Raw genomic sequence first — 26,606 nt, forward strand, 5'->3', positions numbered from 1 at the left:
GTCCATGATCGGGGAGCTAAAATCCCATAAGCCATAAGCCATGCTGGGCAGCCAATATATATATATGTATCTCCTTGGGAACTGCAGGCTGAAAATAAAAGAAGAGTTATCTTGATTTTAGCTTGTCTAAATTCTTGAATTTTACTGAAATTTTAAGAGCCTAGGCTTTTCAGTTCAGAGCATAAATAAGATTCAGGTTATAGGTTCACTTCTGTGTAAGCCAGTTGATTTTGTCAAAGACATAACCTGTGCCCTTGCCCCATGAAATACATGGTCTTGATCAAAACAAGGACTAAATGTGTAATCACTCTAAATCTCTTTCCCGTACTGGAAATGTTGGTCAATGTCCTTGATAGTTCACTAGCTGTAGGACAGCAGTATATAAAAACTAGATACCAAGTGTTCCAACAAGTTTTCTCTTATTTATTTAACTCTGGTGTGATATATTGGGGAAATGGCCTGGAAAACTGAGGAGACTGATGATAATTTGGGTAGTCTCTGCTTTGTCACATGATCTTAATTAGGTAGATTTCACTTACCTGTGGGCAGATTTTTATTTAGTGAATTAAAGGATTGTTCAAAAAACAAAGTAGTCCTGAGACTGAGCCCAACGCTGTGTTTTCCTCAGGAGATAGAATGCTGAATCTTATTCATTTCTGAGGAATGATGTTTATAATGGTCATTTAGGATTAATACTAACCAGTCTTTAAGTCAGGGGATCTGACTATATAATTTCTGGCACTGTGTGGGAATTTTAGTGCTTAATTAAAATGTGACTAATTAGATTTTTTAATGGTCTTATATTAAAATTAACGACATATAGAAGTCAGCTCTGGACACAAACATGTAATTTAACTTTTAAGAGAATGTGAATTTACTTCTTTGGAGAATTGGGATGGACACAGGTTGCATCATTATCCTCTAATTGCAGACAGCTGTCATTTTACTTTTTCACCAGGTTAATAGATCTTCAAGAGATGATATGATCTTGCCAGTGTTAATATTCACATTCTTTATATGGTGAAACTCTTAAATGGATTAGATAGTAAAATGGTACATTGATAGAATTGCATGAAGTGTTTGTTTTTGTCCTTCACTCATTAATTCATCATTAACATTTTAAATTTTAAGATATTTGAGTTATCTAAGCTATCTGACTTCAACAACAAGGCAAAGCCAGTAAGTAACTAAGGAATCACATCTGTTTGATAAAGTTTAGGTTTAAAAGTACTTACTGGTAACCATCGGAGAAGGCAATAGCAACCCACTCCAGTACTCTGGCCTGGAAAATCCCATGGATGGAGTAGCCTGGTAGGCTGTAGTCCATGTGGTCGCGAAAAGTCAGACATGACTGAGCAACTTCCCTTTCACTTTTCACTTTCATGCATTGGAGAAGGAAATGGCAACCCACTCCAGTGTTCTTGCCTGGAGAATCCCAGGGACGGCGGAGCCGGGCTGCTGTCTATGGGGTCGCACAGAGTCGGACATGCCTGAAGCGACTTAGCAGCAGCAGCAACTGGTAACCATCTTTTTTTCCTTTAACTTATTTTTGTTAGAATGCTAATTAAATATATAAAAACAAAAATACATTTTCCACTAACAAAATCAAAAGTTTATAAATTACAAACAAAACTACATTATTAAAGTTCAAATAAAGTAAGCTCTTTTCTGTGTGGCAAAATATATACAATACAAAATTTGCCATTTTAACCTGTTTAAGTGTACAGTTATTTGGCATTAATTACATTTACAATGTTATGCAGCTGTCATCAGTATCTATTTCCAAAACTTTTTCATTTCCCAAAACAGAAACTGCATCCATTAAGCAGTAACTCCTCTTTTCTCCATCCCCCAGTCACAGGTAACCTCCAATCTACTATATCTCAAAGAATTTGCTTGCTTTCTAGATATTTCATATAAGTGGAATCATACACTATTTGTCCTTTTATGTCTGGTTTATTTCACTTTCCACAATGTTTTCAAGGTTCATTGATATTGTGGCATGTATCAGAATATCATTCCTTTTTATGGCTGAATAATAATGTTCCATTGTATGTATATACCACATTTCTTTTATCCGTTCATCTGTGGATGGACACTTGGGTTGTTTCCACATTTTGGCTGTTGTGAATAACGCTGCAATGAATATTTGTGTACAAGTATCAGCTTAAGCCCCTGTTCAGTTCTTTGCGGGTAAATACCTAGGAGAAGATAAACTTTTATATAAAGCTAATGAAAGAAAATATCTTCATTATTAGATGGGTTGTCTTCTTAAACAAGATCCCAAAAACAAACCATAAAGAAAAAAATTATTTAATTTGATACATTAAAATTAAGAAATTTTAATCATTTCTAAAAAGGATACCATGGACTGACCAAGTAACAGTTAATAGACTGAGTTAAAGAACACTGAGGGGGATGTGGGCTCAGTTGCTCAGCCATGTCTGACTCTTTGCGACCCTATGGACTATAGCCCTCCAGGCTCCTTTTTTCATGGGATTCTCCAGGCAAGAATAATGGAGTGGGTTGCCATTTCCTCCTTCAGGGGATCTTACCGACCCAGGGGTCAAACCCATGTCTCCTATGTCTTCTGCATTGCAGGTGGATTCTTTACTGCTTGAGCCACTGGGGACACTAACAATAGGAATTTTTATGTCGAATGCAAATCAATAAGATAATAGAAAATTTAATAGTTAAATGAGCCCAGTAAACTAAAGGTGATTCACAAAATCACCCAAATAACTAATGTGTAAATAAAGAGGTACTTCTGGGCATTTACCCTCAAAGGTTCATACTGCTCTCCACCAGGGGACAGAGGACAACTCTGTCTGTTGTAATACTGTTTGTGGTAGGAGGAAGTTGGAATTAACCTAGATGTGGAGAATGGATGTATCCTCTGTAACACCAGGCAGCAGCTACAAGCACTTACCTGTTGTACATACAGCTACCATGGAAATGTCCTAAAGTCTTAGTGTACTGTGAAAATTGTTTGAAATTGAACAAGATCTACAACAGTATCATTTGGATAACTAAAAATGGATATCCAGAGAAAATCAAATGTTTTTCAAGAATAAATATCCAAGTCATATACCAAGTTATAAATATGCCCATTATTTGTGTGGGTACCTATGGGTGGGCGACTGGGATTATGGAGAATTATAGTGGAGATGAAAGATTAAGAACAGAAAAACAGGAAATTTAGTGATCACTGCTTAAAATTCTTGACTTTAATGTGAACTTCTAGAGTTTTCTGATTTACTCTTCTTGCTATAGACTTTCCACCTATAGAAAAGCCTACTCTTTTAAGTAAACAATTCAAAGTCTTTTTTGTATTTAAGCTGCAAATAAAATTTCATGGTTGAAAACAATCAGAAATGACAGGAAAGAAGAAATTAAATTTCACCATTCCTCCAGACCACTACCAGCGATCTTCATAGAATGGGGATGTGATAAGACGAAAGATGCCTGTATAAAATCCCCAGAACCTGTGAATATTGTCTTATTTGGAAAAAGGGTCTCTGCAGATGTGATTAAATCACTTATCTTGATATGAAGAGGTTATTTTAGATTATCTGGATGGGCCCTAAATCCAATGACAAGTGTCCTTATAGGAAGCAGTAGAAAAGACACACACACAGTAAAGAAGGTGATGTGAAGACCTTCACCAAGAGATCAGGGTGATGTGGCCACAAGCCAAGCAATGCCAAGGGGTGCCTTAGAATGGATTCTCCCCCAGAGTCTCTGCAGGGCATGTAGCTTTACTGATACCTTGATTTTAGACTTATGGGGTCCAGAACTGTGAGAGTAAATGTCTATTGTTTTAACCCACTGACTTTGAGGTAATCTGTTACAATAGCCACAGGAAACTTATATAGAGGGATATGAAGTTGCTTTCTTGTGGCTTTAGGGCTTCTCATACAAGAGACATTAACACCCCTTTGTATAGAATAGCTTTTCACAGTGTAGTGGCCCTCTTTATTCCCCCTCTTGGAAGATGAAGGCCTGTAGCAACCTATTGGTCCATTAATTGTTAAGTGGTCTTTCTTCTCCCCACAGATTTCAGAAATCTGCCCCAGCTTATCAAACAGAAATACTTCATGAAGTAGAATTTGGCTTCAGGCTATTTCTTAGCAGAGAAATAAACATAATTTTAGGTTTCATACTTTGTTGTCAGTGAACAAATGGACATACATCTTCTATACCAAGAATCTGGAGATTTGGTAGTTCTAAGATTTGTTAATTTAGAACTTAAAGACCCAAATCCTTTATTCCCTCCTTCCCTTCCTTCTCTCCCTCCTTTTTCCCCTTCTTCCTTCCCTCCCTTTGCTATCTTCAGTTCCACTGGTTAGGATCACTTCTTGTATCGTTACTTTCAGAGGTGGAAAAGCACCTTTTTCCTCTCACACACACCTTCTTAAAAGCAGATAAGCCCCCCACTGAAGTTGTCTCATAGATTATCATCTCATTGGTGATTGATTACATGCCCAGACTGAATCAAATCTGTGGAAAGAGGATCTACCACAATAGAACCAGTTGTTGAGGAGCCAGAATAACATAGTTTGAAGGGAAAGAAATGCTATAATAAGATTGCTCAATTATATGCAAAATTGGACCATGTATTACCAGGTAATAAAACTGTAATCTTTAGGGCTAACTTAACTACAGGACAGGGGGAACAAAAGACCAAAACAATATCATATCATTCTTCTATGTGTTAACTGCTAACTTGCCAAGATTGTAAAACATCTGGGCCCTAATCAATTTTTAGTTAAATAGTTGTATTTCCTGAGAAAGTCAAGTGAGCCATGGGCAGGCTTATTAGAAATGCATGATAGTAAAAGGCCATCCAATCATCTTTTTTCCTTATTTTCAACTTTTGAAATCTTTTTTTTTTTTTTTTGACAGGAGTAAGTGAGAGTGTCAGAGGAGATGGCATAGGAAGAAAAAGATAATAGGGCAAAGGCCTTGTTCCAATCTATGCAGATATTCCAGGTTAGGCCAGTTTTTAACCACATGATTTAACCTATTTCTACTGGCTAGGCTTTCTTTTTTCTTTGTTTCCTTTGTAGAGTCTCAAAACATGTTGTAAATTCTAGTCACCCATTCTTTTCTTTCTTTGGTTAATACACCTACTAGTTTCCTCTGTGACTTTGCCATTGAAAATGTTTTAATTCTCATTTAAATTCATTAATCACATTCATAAATGTCAAGACAAAGCAATTTGATCTTCGGAGGAAGTTCATGACAGCACCTAGCAAGGTATCTAGTATTATTTGAATATTAACATTTATAGTTCACTAGAATAAACTCCCTGTTGGCAGATTGTCTTATTCACTGTTCTGTGTATAATGTCTAGCATGGGGCCTGGACTGTAGGAATTAAGTATTTGTTGAATAGCCTTTAAAACCAAATTTATCTTTAAAATGATGAATACTCTATAGTAGTGTTCTTCAAACTCTGGTTGCATAACCCCTAAAAGAATTTTTTTCTTAAGAAAACCCCTATACTCACATGTTTCAAGTTGACATTTCAGTTTTCCATCATAAGCTTAAAAAGTTGCAAAGGATATCATTTCTAGTTTGCAAATATTGACAAATTTAAATAAAACTGTTACTTTAATTTTTAAATGTATCCACAGAATACAAATACCATAGAATTTAAAATAGCCACTTAGTGTAATTATTGATATACAGTTTGATCAAAATAGCATAAACATGTTACAGATATTAGCAAATCATTTGTAAACTAAAAAAAAGTCAAATTTTACTAGGAATGCATCTTTTAAACAAGTGACAGTATTTTTGGATTCTTGATTAAAAGAGACTTCCCTGACTCCAATATGAGACTTTCTTGATTAAAAGAGACTTCCCTGACTCCAATATTTTGAATTATCCCCTTCTTTGACATATCAGAGATTTTTATACCTGAAGGCAATATGCCATCATGAGACTCAGTGTGTTTCAATGGGGGAGGTATGCTTTACTGTTGTCAAGTTGGAGAAAGGACCGCAGGGAAAGGGAAGTGGGCTTGGGACCTAGCATGATGGTTTTATTCTAGTGTGATATCCAATGGATCATTTTCACATGTGAATTAAGGATCTCAAAATGGATTCCCTTGCAGCTGTCTGGGCCTGCATATACCTTTGTAAATCCCTGTATACCCCTAAGGCTGCAGTTTGAAGATTATTATCTTAAAGGATAAGTTGTAGAGATCATGTTAAGTGGATTGTCACAAATGTGATTAAATGGACAAGACTCTTACGATGAGTGTGTGTGTGTGTGTGTGTGTGTGTGTGTGTGTGTGTGTGTGTGTATTCCTTTTCCATTCCATGGAGTTCTGGTAGGACTGTCAGTCATATTATATCATCTCCCAGAGGGAGCCTGGGTTGGCCAATATTAATCCTATTCCCTTGGATACAGTAATTTGTTTAGCAACAGGCATAAAAACCAGGCATATCCATCAAAATTCTTCCCTGAAATTGATGTATATACACTGAGGAAGAAAATTTTACATCCTATTGGAAACTGCCAAGATATGTATCTAGAAGTTGGCAACCAATTGGGAGCACGTGTCTGTGGAATAAAAGCAGGGAGGCCAAACCAAGGGCCTCGTGTGGTGTGGCATTTCAGTTCTTGAGGCCTTAGTTTCCCCAGCTCTCTTAATCCTGTGAGCTTCTCCAGTACCCCTTTCAGCTGTGTGAGCTACTAAATTACTTTTTTTGCTTGAGTTAGTTTAAGTTGTGTTTCTGGTGCTACTGAAGCAATTTTATTAACACCTGAGCGAAGTAAACTCAAAGTATTTTTAAAGTATCTTCTATAAAATGGGTAATTTGCAAAATTTTCTCTTCTAGATTGTTGGACCTTCAGATGGAAGTAGTTACATTATAGATTACTATGGAACCAGACTTACAAGACTGAGTATTACCAATGAGACATTTAGGAAAACACAGTTATATCCATGAATACTGTTTAAAAGAAACAGTAAGTGATATGTGTATGTAATCTTAATTATCTGTATAAAATTATGAGAATTTGAGAACCCTGGGAGATTTAAGAGATCATCTAGTGTGGTAAACCAGTATTTTTGCTTATCAGGAAATGCAGGTTTAACTTTTTGTAAAGCATTTTGTATATGCACATAGCTCTTGCAGTTCACAATTCATATTGCTTCTTTGTAGTGAATATAGCTAAAGGACAAAGTTCACAAGAAAAAAATAACATCGAAGAAAAAGAGCCCAAAGGTTTATATAATGGTTATGATGAAAGTATGTGTTATAGATAATAAAGTATATTTTTTCTACTGTCCATCCTTCTTAGGATCAGTATGATCTTTAAACTTCATTCTTCTCCTTTCCTAAACCTGAAAGTTGATGGAGTTTCAACCCTGAAACTACTACAAGTACTTATTTTAACCTGAAGTTTGGTTCTGCCCACAAAAATAATTAATCAACCTTAGAACTGTCTAGCAGCTTTCAGTAAGACAGAGAGAAACACAGGCTGGATGTTTTGGCGCAGTCATAATCCTAGGATTTTCAGTTGACTCTGTTTCAGAGAGAGCTTCTAGAGGCCAGGAAGAGAATAATCATTCACTTTCTGTGTTTTGTGTATAAATAGGATATAAAGTATAATTTTGCCCTTAGGGTAGACTTTTTTCTTTTCTCCCAATAAAATTATGGGATATGCTTTCTAGTTATTGTCCTGAAGATTGAACAGTGACAGACCCTTCCTGTCAAGATCTGAGGAGTTTATTCAACTCATTGTCCAAAAATTTTTCAGATCTTTTCTTATAAAGTATAAGAGCCTTTGGGTTTAAAATTGAAACAAAGCATAGATAGCCCTCTGCCACTCCTTAGGGAAGAAATTGAGACCTAAAGGAAGCTGAGACTAAGATACACAGCTAATCAGTACAAAACTGAATCTAGAACCTAGGCCTTCTGTGCCTTCTACTGGTTGTTCTCCACTTCCCACCCCAGCTCCCACTAACTGCTTCATTTTGTATTAAGTATTTTCATTTTGGAAATTGTTACTCCTACTTTATGAGAAGGATTGTGTCATTTCACATAACCTTATTTTCACATGTAAGTTGTTGTTTCTCTTTTTAAAGTTTATAGACGATTTTAAAGTTATAATGTGTAAAAAGTAAGCAAATGTAATTTAAAAAGCAATACCATTTTCTGCAGCCTGTTATAAAAACATTTACTTGAGATTCCAGACCCCAATTTAAAACTTGAAGGGCCCATTGAGAAGGCATATCTCTGCATTGTCATTCGTATGATCTCCGGCAGTACATACAGAAGTGCTCCCAGTGTAAGAAAAAATGTCTTGAACAACTGAAGCATTAAAACATGCATCTATAAAAACCTCATTGGATTTTTTTAAAAGATTGTGTTTTAACTTTTTTTTTTTTCTTTTCTGTTTTAGGATTTGGGCCTCCTTGATTTTAATAGAGAACTCTCAATATATAAGGCTTCCAGATTTTCCTTTTTCTTTCTTCAAATACCACTTTATGAATTCTTTTTAATTTTTTGTTGTTGTCGATGTTTTTGTTTTGTTGGTTTTCGTTGAAAACATACTGTTCTGAGATTTATTTAACAGAACTTCCTTTGAGAGCTGTATGATAATAGTCTTTCTTAGGCTGCTGTCCCTATGAGAGAGATAGTTGATTACCCTGATATTAATGTCTTTTCCAAAGGCAAGTCACCACTTGTCCTTTTCACTTCTGAAAAATAAAAGTTTGACTTATTCACATTTTTTAGTGCTTTTTTTTTTTTATTAAGAAAACCGTCTTAAATGTTGAATGTTGCTGTCTTCCGTATTTTGATCCTTCAAAGCAGTTAATCCACGGTGGGAACAGATACCATTTATATTGCTTGGGGTTGCAGTCCTGTATATGACCACCCAGCTGTTTTTTTTTTTTTGTAGCTTTCAGATCTGTCTCTGCTTTGGTACCCAGGGAGCTAAAGATCTTCAGGGAGTCTGAAACCTTGAGGTGCCACGGATGCTTCTGGCAGTGATTCAGGGCTCTGAAGTGTGAACTTTTTCGTTTTTGCTTTAGAAGTGATGCACTAACTTTTGGAGGGACCAGATGCTGACTCATGTAGCTCAGTGCAGATATATTTGAAGCTGGATGGACAAGGTGGGAACACCAAGCAGATGATTAATGTCTTCCATCTGTTAGTACTGCCTAGCAAATGCCGGCACAAGTGTCTTAGGTGATGCACCAGTGTCTAGGGGAAGCAGCACTTGTACTTGAGCACTGGTTTTCCTTACTGTGTTCGGAGGGTTTTAAGAAGATGGCAATACGTGAAATGTTATGTCTCCATAACACTGTCATATCTTACTTTAGTAACAGGCATCCCAATTTCAAAATTACTGGGATCTGGGCTTCTCAAAAGTAAAAACCATAATTTTTCATCACTCATCTCACTCAAAAATATACAGTATAGTACAGTTAACTCTCTAATATGTTAGTCATACAGTAACAGCTTCTCCAGTTGGTGGGAGATTATTAAGTGTTGATACAAGAAGTGAATTTGGATCGATTTATCATATATGTCAGGAGGGGTCTCTGGCTTTTCTTTAATGAAAATACTGAGTGTCTGTCATGGGGGAGGAGCTGTTCTACATTCTAGAATGCAGCAGGGAACAAAACACAAACATCTCTGCTGTTAGGAGCTTGTATTTCCTTGGGCTCCGCTTTTTCACAGTTATATTTTTGGCCTTGGTTAAGCTAGATGCCCATTTTTTAGTATTCCCTCATTCCTTTGGTGTAGACAGTGCTTTAAAGTTTACTTCAGGATCACTTAATCTCAGATTTTAAAGTCTGTAGGGTTTCCACAGCTATATCAGTTCAATTATATTAGAAATACCTGCAGTCAGATCTTCAAACTAATCTTGCTTCCTAAGTAATTTGTTACAGTTACTTTGAGCAGGTGGGAAGTCTCCTTCAAAGCAGGTGCTTCTCAAAAGTATATTCAAATAAGCTATACTCTGATAGGAGTTGTTGGTAAAATCTAGAAATAAAGTCCCTTCACAATACACTCTTAAATCTTTAGATTTTGTTTTCACTATAAATTCTTATACATTCTTTAGTCTTTCCAGTTTGTGTAATTCCTTGTTACCTAATATATGTAATTCTTTTACAGATAATGTTTTTATGTCTTACTTGTTTTTTATGTGAATGCATTTAAGGCATGTGAATGCTGTTTTTTGTTTTAGTTTCATGCAGCACTATATTATCATGGCTATTTTTTAGTAGTGAGTGTAGGACTTATATGTCAAGGCCTCTGTATGAGACATTTTATTTGATAACCCTGCTCTTAGGACAGTGGCCAAAATTGTGAGATGGATTAGCCCAGTCATTCCTGGAATTAGTCCTAAATCCTCTAGAGTAAAATGGGAAGGATTCTTTCAATTCTATAGAAACAGTGTTCTACAGAAGCATTTACAAATTGTACTGTGAAAGTCCTCAGTCGTGATCCACTCTTTGCAACCGCATGGACTGTAGCCCCCCAGGCTCCTCTGTCCATGGGAATTCTCCAGGCAAGAAAACTGGAGTGGGTTGTCACGCCCTCCTGCAGGGGATTTTCCCAACCCAGGGTTCGAACCCAGGTCTCCCCCTTTGTGGGCTGATTCTTTACCAATTGAGCCATCAAGGAAGCCCAAGAATACTAGAGTAGGTAGCCTGTCACTTCTCCAGGGCATCTTCCCAATCCAGGAATCGAACCAGGGTCTCCTGCATTGCAGGTGAATTCTTGACCAACTGAGCTACTGGGGAAGTCCTACAAATGGTTCTACGTTAGCCTGAACAGATGAATACAATTTCCAGAGGTACCACTTTACCCAGGAAAGTTTCTTACCTCCACTGTATTAAACTAAAGGACCTCTAAGATTTCAAAGATTCTGTTATGTCTACAGCCAGCATTTTTTTCATGAGACCACTAGGACTATAAGAAATATTAGTTTGGCAGTTTGTTTTATAAAAAATTTCTGTGCCTTTTTCTTTTATTTTAACCTAGATGCTTAAGGCTGAGTAAAGTTCTTATTATACTGATAGGCAGCCAGAAAGCTAAAATAGATAGAAACTAGCAAAAAAGAAAAAAAAAGAAAAATCAGTTCCTAAAAAGTGCAAGTCTAAGATGTTAGTTCCTTTTTCTCATTCAAATACCTTAAATGTAGATATTCCCCAGAGTGCTGGCACCTTCCTTCTTAGTCTCATTAAATCAGAATCCATTTTGCTTTTTTCTATTTACAAAATTAATATATAGAAATTTTAGGGAAAGACCAAAAAGTACAAAGAAAAAACAGTTTATTCCACAGCTCAAAGTTAACAATGATAATATTTTTATGTATGTCCAAGTAGTTTTTCCATGCATGTATTTTCATTTTTCTTCACAAAAATGAAATATTACCCATACTGTTTTGTAGCTCACTTCTTTGTATTATAAATATTTTCTATTTCAATAAATAATCTTTTACAAAATTATTTATAATGGCTGCTGAGTATTCCATGCCTGTATCATTATTTATGTAATTCTGTATTATGTATTTAACTTATTTTAATAAATGAACAATGTACATTTCCAATTTTTTCCTCTAGAATGGTTATTCTTAGTTTAAAAGTAATCATATATTAAAGTTTTGATGCATACGTCTAGTCTTAGTTAACCAGGGAAATAGAGAAAGAATGAAGTAAAATAGCCCAAGCCAAAACAATGCCAAAGTCAACTCTTAATTATTCTTGTGCAGACTAACTGCAGACAAAACACTGCAGAGACCTGCAGCCAACCCCTTGCTCTACAGTTAGACCATTGCTTACCAGTGCTGATTGCTGCCTTTCACATTCCATGGGCTGGAGAAGAAAAGCCAGATTTTGAGAGCAGGATAGCTGCTAGAGAAAGGAAGCTGGGTGTAGGTATTGGGGAATGGTAGCAGATCTGTTGTTCATATTTTGCACAGAATATCGTATAGTCGACTGAATTATCTAATTGTCCTCTTCATGATGAGAGGCGGTTTTAAGGAGAACATAGGAAGCTCATTCATAATGATCTTTATTCTGTGCTGCTGAGGGGAGAGATGGGGAGGTAAATTTGGAAAATGGGAAAAGTTACTGATTAGGAATGAATAAAAATTCTGTACAGCACCAAGTACCCAACATAGTCCTGGAATAATGTTTTTGTAGTTGAGTTAATCATGGTACTCATTCCTGTATCTTTTAAAACAGAGCCTAATTCTTAGTAAAGGTAGCAATGCTCTTAAAGCTAGTCTTTGATGAAGAAACAATGTTATTTACAATCTTAGAAAATATGTTTTTAAAGAAAAATATTTATTGAAACATTAAGGCTTAAAATCAAATTTTCAAGAAAATTTTGTTAAAAGTTCCTTTTACAAGGACTTTAAACAAGATGTTATGCTAAGCTCTATGTTGTGTTTAGCTGCTAAGTCATGTCAGACTCTGCAACCCCATAGACTATAACCCACCAGGCTCTTCTGTCCATGGGATTTCCCAGGAAAGAATACTGGAGCGAATTGCCAGTTCCTTCTCCAGGGGATATCCCCAACCTGAGTCTCCTGCATCTCCTGCATTGGCAGGGAGATTCTTTACCACTGAGCCATCAAATTGAGTCCCACAAAGATTGAATCTCTTGACCAAGGTCATGAAATAAGTAATATAACCAAGATTTAAATCCAGGTCTATTAACTGCTATAATCCTGCAATGTGATCATTACAATTATCTCATTCTTTGAAATATCCTGCTAATGATTGTGTACTGCAGATTTTTTTTAGTATGTTGTTTAATGTTTTCAGTGAAGATGGGATTATCTTCCTATATTGAGTCTTTTAAAAAGAAAAAAAGAACTTACTCAAACTTCTCAACTTTACATCATGCAAATGCAAAAGTGTTTTATGAATATTAAAATAAGACTATGATACAGCAGTGATGATTGTCAAAGACCTAAAGATGCTGTTGTGCTGTGCTGTGCTTCGTCGTTTAGTCATGTCTGACTCTGTGACCCCATTGACTGTAACCTTCCAGGCTCATCTGTCTATGGGGATTCTCCAGGCAAGAATACTGGAGTGGGTTGCCATGCCCTCCTCCATGGGATCTTCTCAACCCAGGGATCAAACCCAGGTCTCCCGCATTGCAGGCAGATTCTTTACCAGCTGAGCCACTGGGGAAGTCCAAAGATGCTGTTAACCTCATCTGGTGTTTGCAGCAGTTTCTAGACCAAAATTCTCATGTGTGTGTGACAATAGGAGAGATGTTAGATAGAACCATACTGTCAGGTTCTGCTTGGTGCTGCTGAGGTCAAATGAAACTAGAGGCATGTGGGTGGTTGGATTGCAGCTGAATTTTATTTATTTATTTTTTTCCAGTTTATCTGAACTTCTAAAACTTCTACAATAAACATGCATTATTTGCATGGATGTATTTGACACCATAAATAATAGTATGAGTTGTTATTATTGTTTAGTCACTAAGCCATGTCCAACTCTTTTGGGACCCAGTGGACTATAGCCTGCCAGGCTCCTCTGTTCATGGAATTTTCCCAGGCAAGAATACTGGAGTAGGTTGCCATTTCCTTCTCCAGGGGATCTTCCTGACTCACAGTTTGAACTTGCAGCTCTTGCTTTGCAGGCAGATTCTTCACCACTGAGCCAGCAGGAAGTCCCTAATAGTATGGGTAAATTAGAACCAAGAGCTCAAGAAAATTTTGTTTTCTTCTTCTCCTTCTTCCTCTTCAAGATACACTTACCCTGATTTCTAATGTGATTCTGACTTTAAAGAATAGAGGGGTTCAGAATGGGGAACAGATGTCCACCCATGGCTGATTCATGTCAATGTACGGCAAAAACCACTACAATATTGTAAAGTAATTAGCCTCCAATTAAAATAAATTAAAAAATAAAAATTAAAAAAATAAAAATTAAAAAAATAAAGAATGGATACATTTAAAAGAAAAAGGCAGATCTAACACATGATATCAAACGTTTATCACCCCAGCAGCACAGTTTGTTGAGAAAAGCACAGAATTTGGAATCAAGCCTGAGTTGTCTCCTGTCTTTACAACTAACTAGTGTTGTTACTGTAACAGTTCTGAGGCCGTCTGTCTTCATATAAATAGGGATAATAATACCAGTTAATGTTGAGAGGTTAAGATGACATAGATAATAGTCACTATTTATTAAATATATTTTAAAGGAATGGAATGATGGCATTAGGCTTTGAGGAATTCCATATGAAATTTGCAAAGGTTCCTTACACTGGGGCTCTAATGTGGTTATACCCTCAGTAAAGTATCGGTGGACTTCAAAATTCCTTTTACGGAAGAAACGTGGGATGTGTTCTTTAGACATTGTTTACCTACATTTTTCTTATCTCCAATTATCGTTATCTGTAGCTACTCTGTGTAATAAGGGCCCCAAATGTCTCTTTTCTCAGGAAAGTAGTCTTACTGGCATGTGCACTGCTTCAAGATTCTCCTTACTAAGAGAAGACTGCAATGTTGCAGATTTTGTTTTTGTTGCTTTTTAATCTGAAGTTCTCCAGAGATATTTATCTAATAAATTTAGAAATGTTGCTATGAAGCAGCTGTTCAGTCTACTTTCAGCCTAAATTAAGGTTAATTGCAAGCAATTGCTGTGCATACAACAGAATGTTGCTTTTAACCTGTCAATGTTATCAGAATATGCCAAGCATGTGGAGATTAAGACTTGAAAAATGATTAAGGTTAGAGCTATTTGGACTGCATATGCCAAAGAAAAACGTTGTTTTACCAGAACACTTTAGAAAGCGTATAGTGTTTGAACTTTTAATCATGTGAGCTAATTTTATATTTAAAAGGGTATGATTATGGAGGCTCATGGTCCCATCTTTGATTTTCAGACATACCTCAAAATTTAATGACTTATTGGAATTGTGAAATTCATGTACTATTGTAGCACAAGAAACATTAGGAAGAATGGCATGTCTTCTTTATATGATTATGATTGAATGATCTGAGACATCATATAAATTAAGTGCAGCAAGTCTTTAAAAAGGTGTACAAAAAATGAATTCATTGTTTATTAATTCTCAACTATTTATTGACCTACTGTGTGTCCCTTCTGCTCTTGCCTTCCTACTATATATTCTTCACACAACAGCCAAATGATAAAAGTAAATCCAGAAGGTGTCACTTTTCTCCCAAATCCCCAATCCTGCTTCCTTTCTCCTGTCCTTCAAATGTGCCAAACAGGTTCCCACCTCAAGATTTTCATCCTGACTCTTTCCTTTGCCTGGAGTGCTCTTTTTAGGTTTTTGCCTGACTTGGTTCCTCACTCGTTCAGGTGTCTGCTCAAGTATTGTCCCTGACCATCCTTTCTAAAATACTGCCCCAGCCTTCCACTGGTCACTCTCTGAATCCTGATTCTGCTTCATTCTCTTCACAGCATTTATTGCTACTGGCAATTACATATGTTTATGCATTCTCTTTCTTTCTCCTACTCGAATGTAAGCTTGGTGAGGACAGGGACTTTGTTTCATATAGTATCATATAGTACTGTGTTCTTAGTGCTTAGAACAGTTCCTAGAATATAAGAGGTGCTCAAAAAATGCTTTGTTTAATATTTATTTTTTTCTTCATTTATTTGGCTGCGCTGAGTCTTAGTTGCTGCACACAGGATGTTTCAGCTGTGGCATGTGAACTCTTAGTTGCAGCATGTGGGATCTAGTTCCATGACCAGGGATCAAACCCAGGCCCGCCTGCATTGGGAGTATGGAGTCTTAGCCACTGGACCACGAGGGAAGTTTCCCAAAATGTTTTTTGAGTGAATGGGAACTCTAGAATGGGTTAACTGGATATAAATTAATCTGAGATTAAGTAACCTTCTACTTTAGAGGATTTTGTTTTGAATTTATTTGTTAATTGAAGGATAATTGCTTTACAGAGTTTTGTTGTTTTCTGTCAAACATTAGGAGTTGTCATCCAAACATGGTTCCAACCCTAACTCTTGTCTCAGGAGGAGGGGTAGAGAAATGAGCCTATGCTGACTTATTGAAGTCCTTGATGATCCCAGGGCTTAGAACAATGCCTGGCACAGTGTAAGAATTTTATAAACATTAAATTCTTACCTAGGAATGGGTGATTACTGGAGGGAGTTCTCAGACCAATCAGTAGATTATTAGAAAGAATAGGAAGGAGGGGTTGGTAGTGGTCTACTAAATCACCTAATATGTGTCATATTATGATGTACCTTCCTGACCTGATTACCTCAGTCCTCATGGTCACCTTGTAAGGCAGGGCAATCAGCTTCCTGTCCAGTGATAAAGGTCTTTTATGTATAGATATAGATTACTTGGGCTTCCCTGGTGGCTCAGTGGTAAAGAATCCACCTGCCAATGCAGGAGATGCAGGTTCAATCCCTGGGTCAGGTAGATCCCCTGGAGAAGGAAATGGTAACCCATCCCAGTATTCTTGCCTGGGGAATCTCATGGGCAAAGGAACCTGGTGAGCTACAGTCCATGGGATTACAAAAGAGACAGACACAGCTTGGCGACTAAACAACAACAGTGGTTTACTGTTTGCCTCTAAGATGTCTCTGCACAACTCAGGCTAGTTTCTGATTCAACCTTTTCACTATCTACCAACTATATCAGTGGCTATGTAGGGTAATGCTTTACGCTCATAGTCTTTAGGATCAAATAAATCTGCCACATATTATGGGTAAACTTAGAATCTTAGTGTCCTTATTCTTAAAATGGAGATATTATCTTCCTCATATGACTGTTGTATGGTTTAATAAAATAGTGTATTTCACAGTGTGTGATGCATATATATATGTTTAATAAATGATTCTATGGATCAAACCCTTGTCTCCTGCATTACAGGCAGATTCTTTACCATCTGAGCCACCAGGGAAAACTTTCCCTTAGAAAATGATAGATTGTTTTTAAGATTTTGTATTTCTTATCTAACATAGTACTATAACACTTTTGCAAGGTCAGTAACTATCATTTGTCCTTATTTTATGCATAATGAGACTCAGGGTTAGAGAGATTAAATGACCGTCCTTACACTGTTAGCAAACTTGAAACCAAGTCTGACTCCTAGGCCTGTTCTAATCACTACACCATTCTAAATCCTTATTAATCCTGTGTGAGTAGATAGTTGGGCTTAGATCTCTTATAACTGCCCCACTGGAGGTTTTTGTTTGGTTAGTTTTGGCCACGCTGCTTGTGGGATCTTAGTCCTCCAATCAGAGATTGAAGCCAAACTTTTGGAGGTGAAAGTACAGAGAGCTAACCTCTGGACCACCGGGAATTTCTAGGTTTTTTTTTTTTTAATCAAAAAAGAAGAAACAAAGTTACAAGAGTCTAATGATTTGTTATTGATGTCTAGCCTTGAACTTGCATAATACCCTTCACTGACTATGAAAAGTATTCATTTTCCTTAAAGCGGAAAGATATAGTTCACTCTGAGAGGTCAAAATGACCTGCTTTGCCTAGCTGACTCCCATATTCACCCCCTGTGGAAAGAACAGTTTGTGGTTTCCTAAAGTGAGTTATTTCATGTTCTCAGTTGTGTGTGCATATATATATGGTTTTATTTGGCTTGTTTTGCTGTTGCTCAATATAAATTCTTATGGACTTTTTCCCACACTGGAATTTTCCATAGAGTCTTTAGGAATATCTGACAATCATCTTTTTCAGATTTTCCCCATCTCTGTCCATTCACTTTAACTTTAGGTATATTAGCCCCTGCTTGCTTCTGTTGCCTGTAATAAAACCTGCCATTTGCAGGTCTAATCCCACCCAAACCCCGGATCAATAAAAACCAGAGCTGGAAGGCATAGTAGCCTTTCCCCATGAAACAGTGGATTCTGGAATTGTCCACTATTTATGTGCCCAGGGAACACTGGTCCTTAGGAAGGATTTAGCCATAGGAGCCATGTCTAATGACACATCAGGCTATGGCTTTCTTATGTGAGCCTGTATTTGTGAAAGGATCATTTGTCTGCCTATATTTTGCCTAGAGACTTATGAGAAGCAGGATAATAGGTCCCCAAAGATGTTCATGTCGTGATCCCCAGAACCTTACATGAAAATAAAAACAGCCTATGTGATTAAAGTAGGGATCTTAAAATGGGAAGATTATCTTGGATTATCTGGGTGGGCTTAATACAATGACAAAAGTACTTATAAGGGAAATAGGCAGGAGAGCCAAAGAGGAGATGACTGAAGCAGAGATCAGAGAGAAGAGATAATTGAAGGTTCTACACCACTAGTTTTGAAGATTGTGGAAGGGGCCATGAGCCAAGGAATGTAGATGGACCCTAGAAGCTGGAAAAAGAAGGAAAGGGATTCTCCCCTAGAGCCTCCAGAGGAATATGACTCTGCAGATACCTTTGGTTTAGTCCAGAAAAACCCACTATAGACTAATAACCTCTAGAACTATAAGATTATAATGTGGGTTGTTCTAAGCTACTAAGCAATAATAGGAAACTAGTCAGTTATTATGTTCAAAATGTGTTATTAATAGCCTGCATATTGTTGGATCATACTTTTCTTCCATTTTGCTGATCTTTGTCTTTTAATTAAAATATTTAGACCATTTGCATTGAACTTAATTATTTATATGTTAAGGCTTATGTCTGCCATTTTTATTACTTGTTTTCTCCCTTCATTTCTCATTTTATCTTTTTTGCCTCCTGAGTACTAGTTGAAATTTTTAAAACATCCATTTTCCTTTATTTTCAATGCTTTTGAATACATCACTTTGCATGATTTTCTTCAGCCATTGCTCTTGATATTATAAGACACATACCTAACTTACCATGATCTGTTGGTATCAACATTTTACCCCTTGAGGTAAAGTACTAAAAGCTTACTTCCATTTAGGCCACTTTATCTTTCCTACTTTTAAAATGGTACAGCAACAATAGAAACTAAGATGGGCTCAAACTTCATTTCACACGTGGCTACTCAGATGGGCTTGGGAATTAAACTTTTTAGGTTCAAATTCTACCCTCCACACTTAATGTGCTGCTTGACCTTGAGCAAGATCCTTTATCCCTCAAGCCTTAGTTTTCTCATCTACAAATTGGGAATGAACTAATAAATTACCCATTAAAACATTTCTGCTTATATTTTCTCCAGACCTATTCACAACATTTTCAAAATTGTTCTCATTTTCATTTTTTTCATATAATAAGTTTTATTTTTTAGAACAGGTTCACAGCAAAATTGAGCAGAAGCTTCAATTCTCATATACTCCTTGCCCCCAAACACATATGAAAGAAAAGTGAAAGTGAAGTCGCTCAGTCGTGTCCGAGTCTTTGCCACCCCATGGACTGTAGTCTACCAGGCTCCTCCGGCCATGGGATTTTCTAAGCAAGGGTACTGGAGTGGGTTGCCATAGACTCCCCCATTATCAACATTCACCACCACAGTGGTACATTTGTTTACAGTTGATGAACACTGACACATCATATTCACCCAGAGTCCATAGTTTACATTAGGGTTCATTCTTGATGTTGTACATTCTGGGTTTAAACAAATATATAATGACAAATTGGGCTTCCCTGGTAGCTCAGCTGGTAATGAATCCACCTGCAGTGGAGGAGAACTCATTTCAATTCCTGGGTTGCAAAGATCCCCTGGAGAAGGGATAGGCTACCCACTCCAGTATTCTTCCCTGGGGGCTCAGCTGGTAAATAATTCGCCTGCAATGCAGGAGACCTGGGTTCAATCCCTGGATTGGTTAAGGTCCCCTGGAGAAGGGCATGGCAACCCACTCCAGTATTGTTGCCTGGAGAATCTCCATGAACAGAGGAGCCTGGCGAGCTACAGTCCACAGGATCACAGAGTCAGACACGACTGAGCAGCTAAGCACAGCACTGCACATTTATCCTTTCACCTACTGAAGGATATCATGATTGTTTCTAAGTTTTGGCAATTATGAATAAAGGTGCTATAAACATATGTGTCCCTTGGACTGCAAGATCAAACCAGTCAATCCTAAAGGAAATCATTCCTGAATATTCACTGGAAGGACTGATCCTGAAGCTGAAGCTCCAATACTTTGGCCACCTGATGCAAAGAACTGACTCATTGGAAAAATCCCTGATGCTGAGAAAGATTAAAGGCTGGAGGAGAAGAGGACAACAGAGGATAAGATGGTTGGATGGCATCACCGACTCAATGGACATGAGTTTGAGCAAGCTCTGGGAGTTGGTGACGGACAGGGAAGCCTGGTGTGCTGCAATCCATGGGGTCACAAAGAGTCAGATACGACTGAGTGACTGAACTGAACTGAAACATATGTGTGAAGGTTTTTGTGTGGACAAATATTTTCAAAACCTTTAGATAATTACCAAGGAGCATGATTGCTGGACTGTGTGGTAAGAATAGGTTTAGTTTTGTAAGAAATTGTTCAGCTGTCTTCCAGGGTGGCTATACCATTTTACATATCACTAGTATTGAATGAGAGTCCTATTGCTCCACATCCTCACCAGCATTTGGTGTTAGTGTTTTGGATTACAGCCATTCTAATAGATGTGTAGTTGTATCTTATTGTTTTAGTTTGCATTTCCTTGGTAAGATATGGTGTGGTGCACCTTTTAGTATGATTATTTGCCATCTCTATAACTTTTTTTCCCCCTTAACCTCATTTTCTTATTTTTAAAAATTAATTAATTTATTTTAATTGGAAGCTAATTATTTTACAATATTGTGGTGGTTTTTGCCATACATCGACAAGAATCAGCCTCGGATTTACATGTGTCCCCCCATCCTGAACCCCTCTCCCTCCTCCCTCCCCACCCCATCCCTCTGGGTTGTCCCAGAGTACCAACTTTGAGTACCCGGCTTCATGCATCAAGCTTGCGCTGGTCATCTTTTAACATACAGTAATATGCATGTTTCAATGCTATTCTCTCAAATCATCCCACCCTCGTCTTCTCCCACATAGGCCAAAAGTCTGTTCTTTACATTCATGTCTCTTTTGCTGTCTTGCATATAGGATCATCGTTACCATCTTTCTAAATTCCATATCTACACATTAATATACTGTATTGGTATTTCTCTTTCTGACTTACTTCACTCTGTATAATAGGCTCCAGTTTCATCCACCTCATTAGAACTGACTCATATGTGTTCTTTTTTATAGCTGTATAATCTTCCATTGTGTATATGTACCACAACTTCCTTATCCATTCACTTGCCGATGGGCATCTAGGTTGCTTCCATGTCCTAGCTGTTGTAAACAGTGCTGCAATGAACATTGGGGTACATACATATGTCTCTCTGTGTTATCTTTTAGGAATTTTATTTTGTATTTTACATTCAGCTCTGTGATCTATTTTAAGTTAATTTTTGTGAGAAGTGTAAGGTCTTTGTGAAGATTCTTTTTTTTTTTTGCATATGGATGTATGGTTTGTCCAGCACCATTTATAGAAAATTCAGCTTCATTAAAAAAAAAAAATATTTCTCCTGTGTTCCTTATGACAAAAAATAGCAGTGCATTCTGGAAATACCAAGGGAGAAACCTGGAAGTTATCTTTGATGCTATCTCTTTCCTATATATGATGGATCACCAAGTTTTTAAATTACACCTCTTCAATAGTCTGTAAACATTACTTCATCCTCACTGCAACTTTGTTATTTCAGAGCCCCGGATATCTCTCATCTAGGATCTTGTGATAGACTACTGCCCAGTCTACCTGGCTGAGTCCCACCTTCCTCCCAGTTTACCTTCTTATTCCCATCAGAAGGATCTTTTTGAAAAGCAAACCTGATCATCTCTATCTGGCTTAAATCTCCCCAGAAGCTCCAATTTCATTTATGATAAAATCCAAATTCCTTTTCCTGGCTTAAAAGGTTTATCCTGACTGAGTCACACCCACCATCATCCCCTCCCCTCTCCCTGCACAGTCAGGACTTGTGAGCTGACGCCTGGAGATCACAGGAATGGGCCCTGCTCTCCCTGACTCTGAGACATCTGCTTTCTGCTGCTCCTTGTTTTAAAACACTCTGATCATCCACTTCCAAGTGTCTCTTACAGGGTCTTGCAGACATGGCTGAGGACAGAAGTTCCATCAGGTCTCACGAGGCTAAAATGAAGTTATCCACAGAGATGTGTCCTGGAAACTAGAAGGGAGAATCCATTTCCTTGCCTTTCTCAGCTTCTTTTTTTTAATTTTCAATTTTTTTATTTTTTGGCAGTGCTACACAGCATGTGGGATCTTAATTCCCCAACAGGAGATCAAACCCACACCCCCTGCATCTGAAGCATGGAGTCTTAACCACTGGATCTCCAGGGAAGTCCCTCCGGCTTCTTTTTACGTTGAGGAACATCCCCTGGAGGAGGAAATGGCAACCCACTCCAGTATTCTTTCCTGGAGAATCCCATGGACAGAGCAGACTGCCAGGCTACAGTCTATGGGGTCACAAGAGTTGGACACAACTGAGCGACTAAGCACACACACACAGATGCCCCTCTGCTGTCCTTCTGTACTAATCTATGCTTCCCACTAGTGTGGCACTGATGGTTTACAATTGTGATGACCTCTTTTAAAAGCAATATTTCTTATGTTCATTGAGTTGAGCCTTACTGTGACATATTACAAACTAATAAAGAAAAGTAATGTAACAGATTACCTACCTGTGTGATAAGCACCGAGATTAAATTTGTCGTTTAGCTGCAAAGTCGTGTCCAACTCTTGCAACCCCATGGACTGTAGCCTGCCAGGCTCCTCTGTCCATTGGGTTTCCCAGGTAAGAATACTGGAGTGGGTTGCCATTTCCTTCTCCATGAGATTAAATATATGTTAGTGATTTGCCAAACTTTTTTCAGATTTCTCCTTTTTCTCTTATGAAATAAAAGGTTATGACATAAGGAAAACTCTACCATTCCCAAGTCTTTCTCCACTTTCCCTCCCTACAAATAAACACTAACCTGAAGTTGGTGTGGAAAAGTCTTTTTACTCCTCTGTTGCCTCACTAAACATAAGGCAGAGAAGATGTGTCATTTCGCTGTGATCTCTCTATTGCCCTTGCTTAGCCCAGGGCTTGTCAGTAATGCTGGTTCAACAGCTGCCTGGATAAAAACTAGCCTCAGCTTGACTGTCCTTAACTTGCCAACCTCCAAAGCAACTCTTTCCAATTTTCAAGGCAGCTCTGCCTATCATTCTTATTTCAATGGAAATTTGCTCCTTCTTGGAGAAGGGCTGAGATTATCATGGGGACAGAAAGAAACAAAGGACAAAGCATGAATTTTGGAATCAAACTTCTGGATACATGCCTTTCAGCAATTACTTAACCTCTTTGGATGTTTAATTTCCTCCCTTGTAAAAATGAGGTTAATAATACTCATTTAGCAGAGGTTTTGTGAGGATTAAATAAAATAACAAATGTGAATGTTCCCTTTAGGGTGGAATAGGTGCTCAACACATGGTACCATTCCCATAAAAATAATTAAGTATTTTATCTTGTTTTTCTTTCTCAGACTTTTCCCCTCACAGGCTTTCCATTTTCCTTCTCCATTTCCAGGCCCACATGCGTCACAGTTTCCTTCTTTCATTCCATTTCCCTGGAGTGGAAGGACACTCCACTGTGTACTCACTGACACAGTCCAAGTACACTTCAAGATCCAGTGGTACCGAATCCTGAATAATCCAGCTTTCTTGTTCTTTTTACAGCCTTCAGTGTGGGTCATCGGAGAAGGCAATGGCACCCCACTCCAGTACTCTTGCCTGGAAAATCCCATGGATGGAGGAGCCTGGTAGGCTGCAGTCCATGGGGTCACTAAGAGTCAGACATGACTGAGCGACTTCACTTTCACTTTTCACTTTCATGCATTGAAGAAGGAAATGGCAACCCACTCCAGTATTCTTGCCTGGAGAATCCTAGGGACGGGGGAGCCTGGTGGGCTGCCGTCTATGGGGTCGCACAGAGTTGGACATGACTGAAGTGACTTAGCAGCAGCAGCAGCAGTGCGGGTCATAGATCCTTCAGCATCTGTGATACTCTCTCTACCATGGCATCTGTGTTGGAATGGTCCTTCTCATTCTATCTGTAACTTACTGGTCTCTATTATTTTCCACACTTAGCACAAGCATGGGAGATGGTGTGACATGGACTCAGACTGCTTGAGTTCAACTCCTTGTTCTGCCACTTGCTAACTATGTGATCTTGATGAAGTAGCTTCACTTTTTTAGACTTCTGTTTCCTCAATTGTAATTTGAGGGAAAGAATATTTACCTTATGATACAGTTCTGAGAATTAATAAACTTTGTCTACAAAGCATCTTGTACTGTGGTTCTCCCTAAGTGCTCAATAAATGCTGACCATCATTTTGATTATTATTATCCATAAAATAATACAATGCTATATGTCAATTATATCTCAGTTTTAAAATAACTTCTGTGGTTTATTAATGTTAATGCTACTGCATTAGTTTCCTATTGCCACTGTTAACAAAGTACTGCAAACTTTGGGCTTAAAACACATTTATTACAGTTCTAGAGGTCAGAAGTTCAAATTGGGTCTCACTGGGCTAAAAAGAAAGCATCTGCAAGACAGTGTCCTTCTGGAGGATCTGGGGAGAATCCATCTCCTTGCCTCTTCCAGCGTCTAGAGTTTGTTCACATTCCTTGGCTCATGGCTCTCCATCACTCTGACCTCTGCTTTGGTCATCCCATCTACTTCTCTGACTCTCCCTCCTCTCTCTTTCACTAATAAGGACCTCTAGAGTACTTTGGGCCCCGCCCAGATCATCCAAGATAATCTCCCCTTCTCTAGATTCTTCATCACATCCGCAAAGTCCTTTTGCAGTATGGATCAGATGGTAAAGAATCTGCCTGCAGTGCAGGAGACCCGGATTCGATCCCTGGGTGGGGGAGATGCCCTAGAGAAGTGAATGGTGACCCACTCCAGTATTCTTATCTGGAGAACCCATGGACGTCAGAGCCTGGCAGGCTACAGTCCAGGGGGTAACAAAAGAGTCGGACATGACTGAGCAACTAACACTTTCGTTTTCCATACGTTCAAAAGTTCTGGGAATTACAACAAAGGCACCTTTGGGGGGCATTTCCATACCAATATGGTAAAACTCACTCATTATTCAGCACACATGTACTCATCATGTCCTCTATGCTGGGCCTTGTTTCAGTCCCTGGGATTGCAAACATATAAAAGCAATATCTACTATTCACATGACCTTAGACTAGAAGGCAGTGGATCTATCTTATATGTTTGCGTGTGTGTTAAGTCACTTCAGTTGTGTCAGACTTTGTGTGAACCTGTGGATTGTAGCCTACCAGGCTCCTCTGTCCATGAGATTTTCCAGGCAAGAATACTGGAGTGGATTTCCATGCCCTCCTCCAGGGGGCCTTCCTGACCCAGGGATTGAACCTGAGTCTCTTATGTCTCCTGCTTTGGCAGATGGATTCTTTACCACTAGTGCTGCCTGAGAAGACCCAGCTTATGATAGTATGTCCCAAAATGTGAAGGCGAAATGAGAATGTCTCACATTTAAGAGTTACCCAAAGCTTAGTGCTCTTTTGATCGATGCAGACGCAGGAAACAGATGCAGTATATTACTTGTTAGGTTATGCATACACTAGGCTTGGGTGTGTGAATACATGTCAATTAAGTTGAGATAGTCTTGGATAAAGAAGACATATTGTACATATGTACAATAGAATATTACTCAGCCATAAAAAGGAGTGCATTTGAGTCAGTTCTAGTGAGGTAGATGAACCTAGAGCCTGTTATACAGAGTGAAGTAAGCCAGAAAGAGAAAATTTTCATATATTAATGCATATGTTAGAAATCTAGAAAAATGGTACTGATGAACCTATTTGCAGTGCAGGACTAGAGATGCAGACATATAGAAAAGACTTTGGACACAGCGAGGGGAAGACAAGGATGGAAAAAATGGAGGGAGCAGCATTGAGATATATACACTACCATGTGTAAAACAGCCAGTGGGAAGCTGCTGTACGGGCACAGGGAGCTCAGCCTGGGGCTCTGTGACAACCTAGAGGGGTGGGATGGGGTGGGGGTTGGGGGGGAGGTTCAGGAGGGAAGGGATACATGTGTAACTTGTGGCTGATTTATGTTGTTGTGTGGCAGAAGCCAACACAATATTGTAAAGCAATTATCCTCCAACTAAAATTTTTTTAAAAAATGGAGATAATCTTGAAATCTTCTAATGAGAAGCCGATGGAAGACAGATACCCAGTTTTCAAGTGAGAAAGGACAATATTGCACTTCGTTTTCTGCTTAGCATCAGGGTTTTATGTGTACATCGCAAGGATTTGGGACAGTGGTTTACTTTGGACATTGTCTACCCTGTAGAGTAAGCTTATTTCGTTTACCTTATCATCCATTGGAATAAGCACACTGCTTCTTTTGTTTTTGTTTTTTCACGTCTATGCTTTCAATTATTGATTGCCAGGATGACTGGGAACATCACTACCTCCCATTCACAGAAACAGAAGATGGAATATGAAGAATGAGCACAGGGGTGGTAAGTACCTGCCAGAATTCTTAGCAATATGGACTTTGACTGGCAAAGCAAAACCAGGAAAAGAGAACCTACCAAAAATCCAAAAATAATATT

The 26,606-nt window shown here is 38.2% G+C and overlaps 1 protein-coding gene across 2 annotated transcripts in view; it reads left to right on the forward strand.

The window, feature by feature from the left end:
- The window catches only part of TM2D1 (TM2 domain containing 1), a 46,427-nt gene extending 37,680 nt beyond the window's left edge, over window positions 1–8,747 (forward strand). Inside the window, exons 6-7 of one of the 2 annotated variants that reach the window (XM_081486638.1) lie at window positions 6,851–6,980; window positions 8,421–8,747. In XM_081486638.1, coding sequence (XP_081342764.1) covers window positions 6,851–6,961 — 111 coding nt within the window. In that variant the 3' untranslated portion in view covers window positions 6,962–6,980; window positions 8,421–8,747. Of the gene's footprint in view, window positions 1–1,416; window positions 1,586–6,850; window positions 6,981–8,420 lie in introns of those variants that run through there. The other variant, XR_014052706.1, reaches the window with a different exon arrangement.
- Window positions 8,748–26,606: the final 17,859 nt, after the last annotated feature.

The sequence above is a fragment of the Giraffa tippelskirchi genome, chromosome 5, assembly GCF_054371585.1.
Source record: "Giraffa tippelskirchi isolate mGirTip1 chromosome 5, T2T-mGirTip1v1.2.pri, whole genome shotgun sequence".
In the NCBI taxonomy this organism is placed as follows: domain Eukaryota; kingdom Metazoa; phylum Chordata; class Mammalia; order Artiodactyla; family Giraffidae; genus Giraffa; species Giraffa tippelskirchi.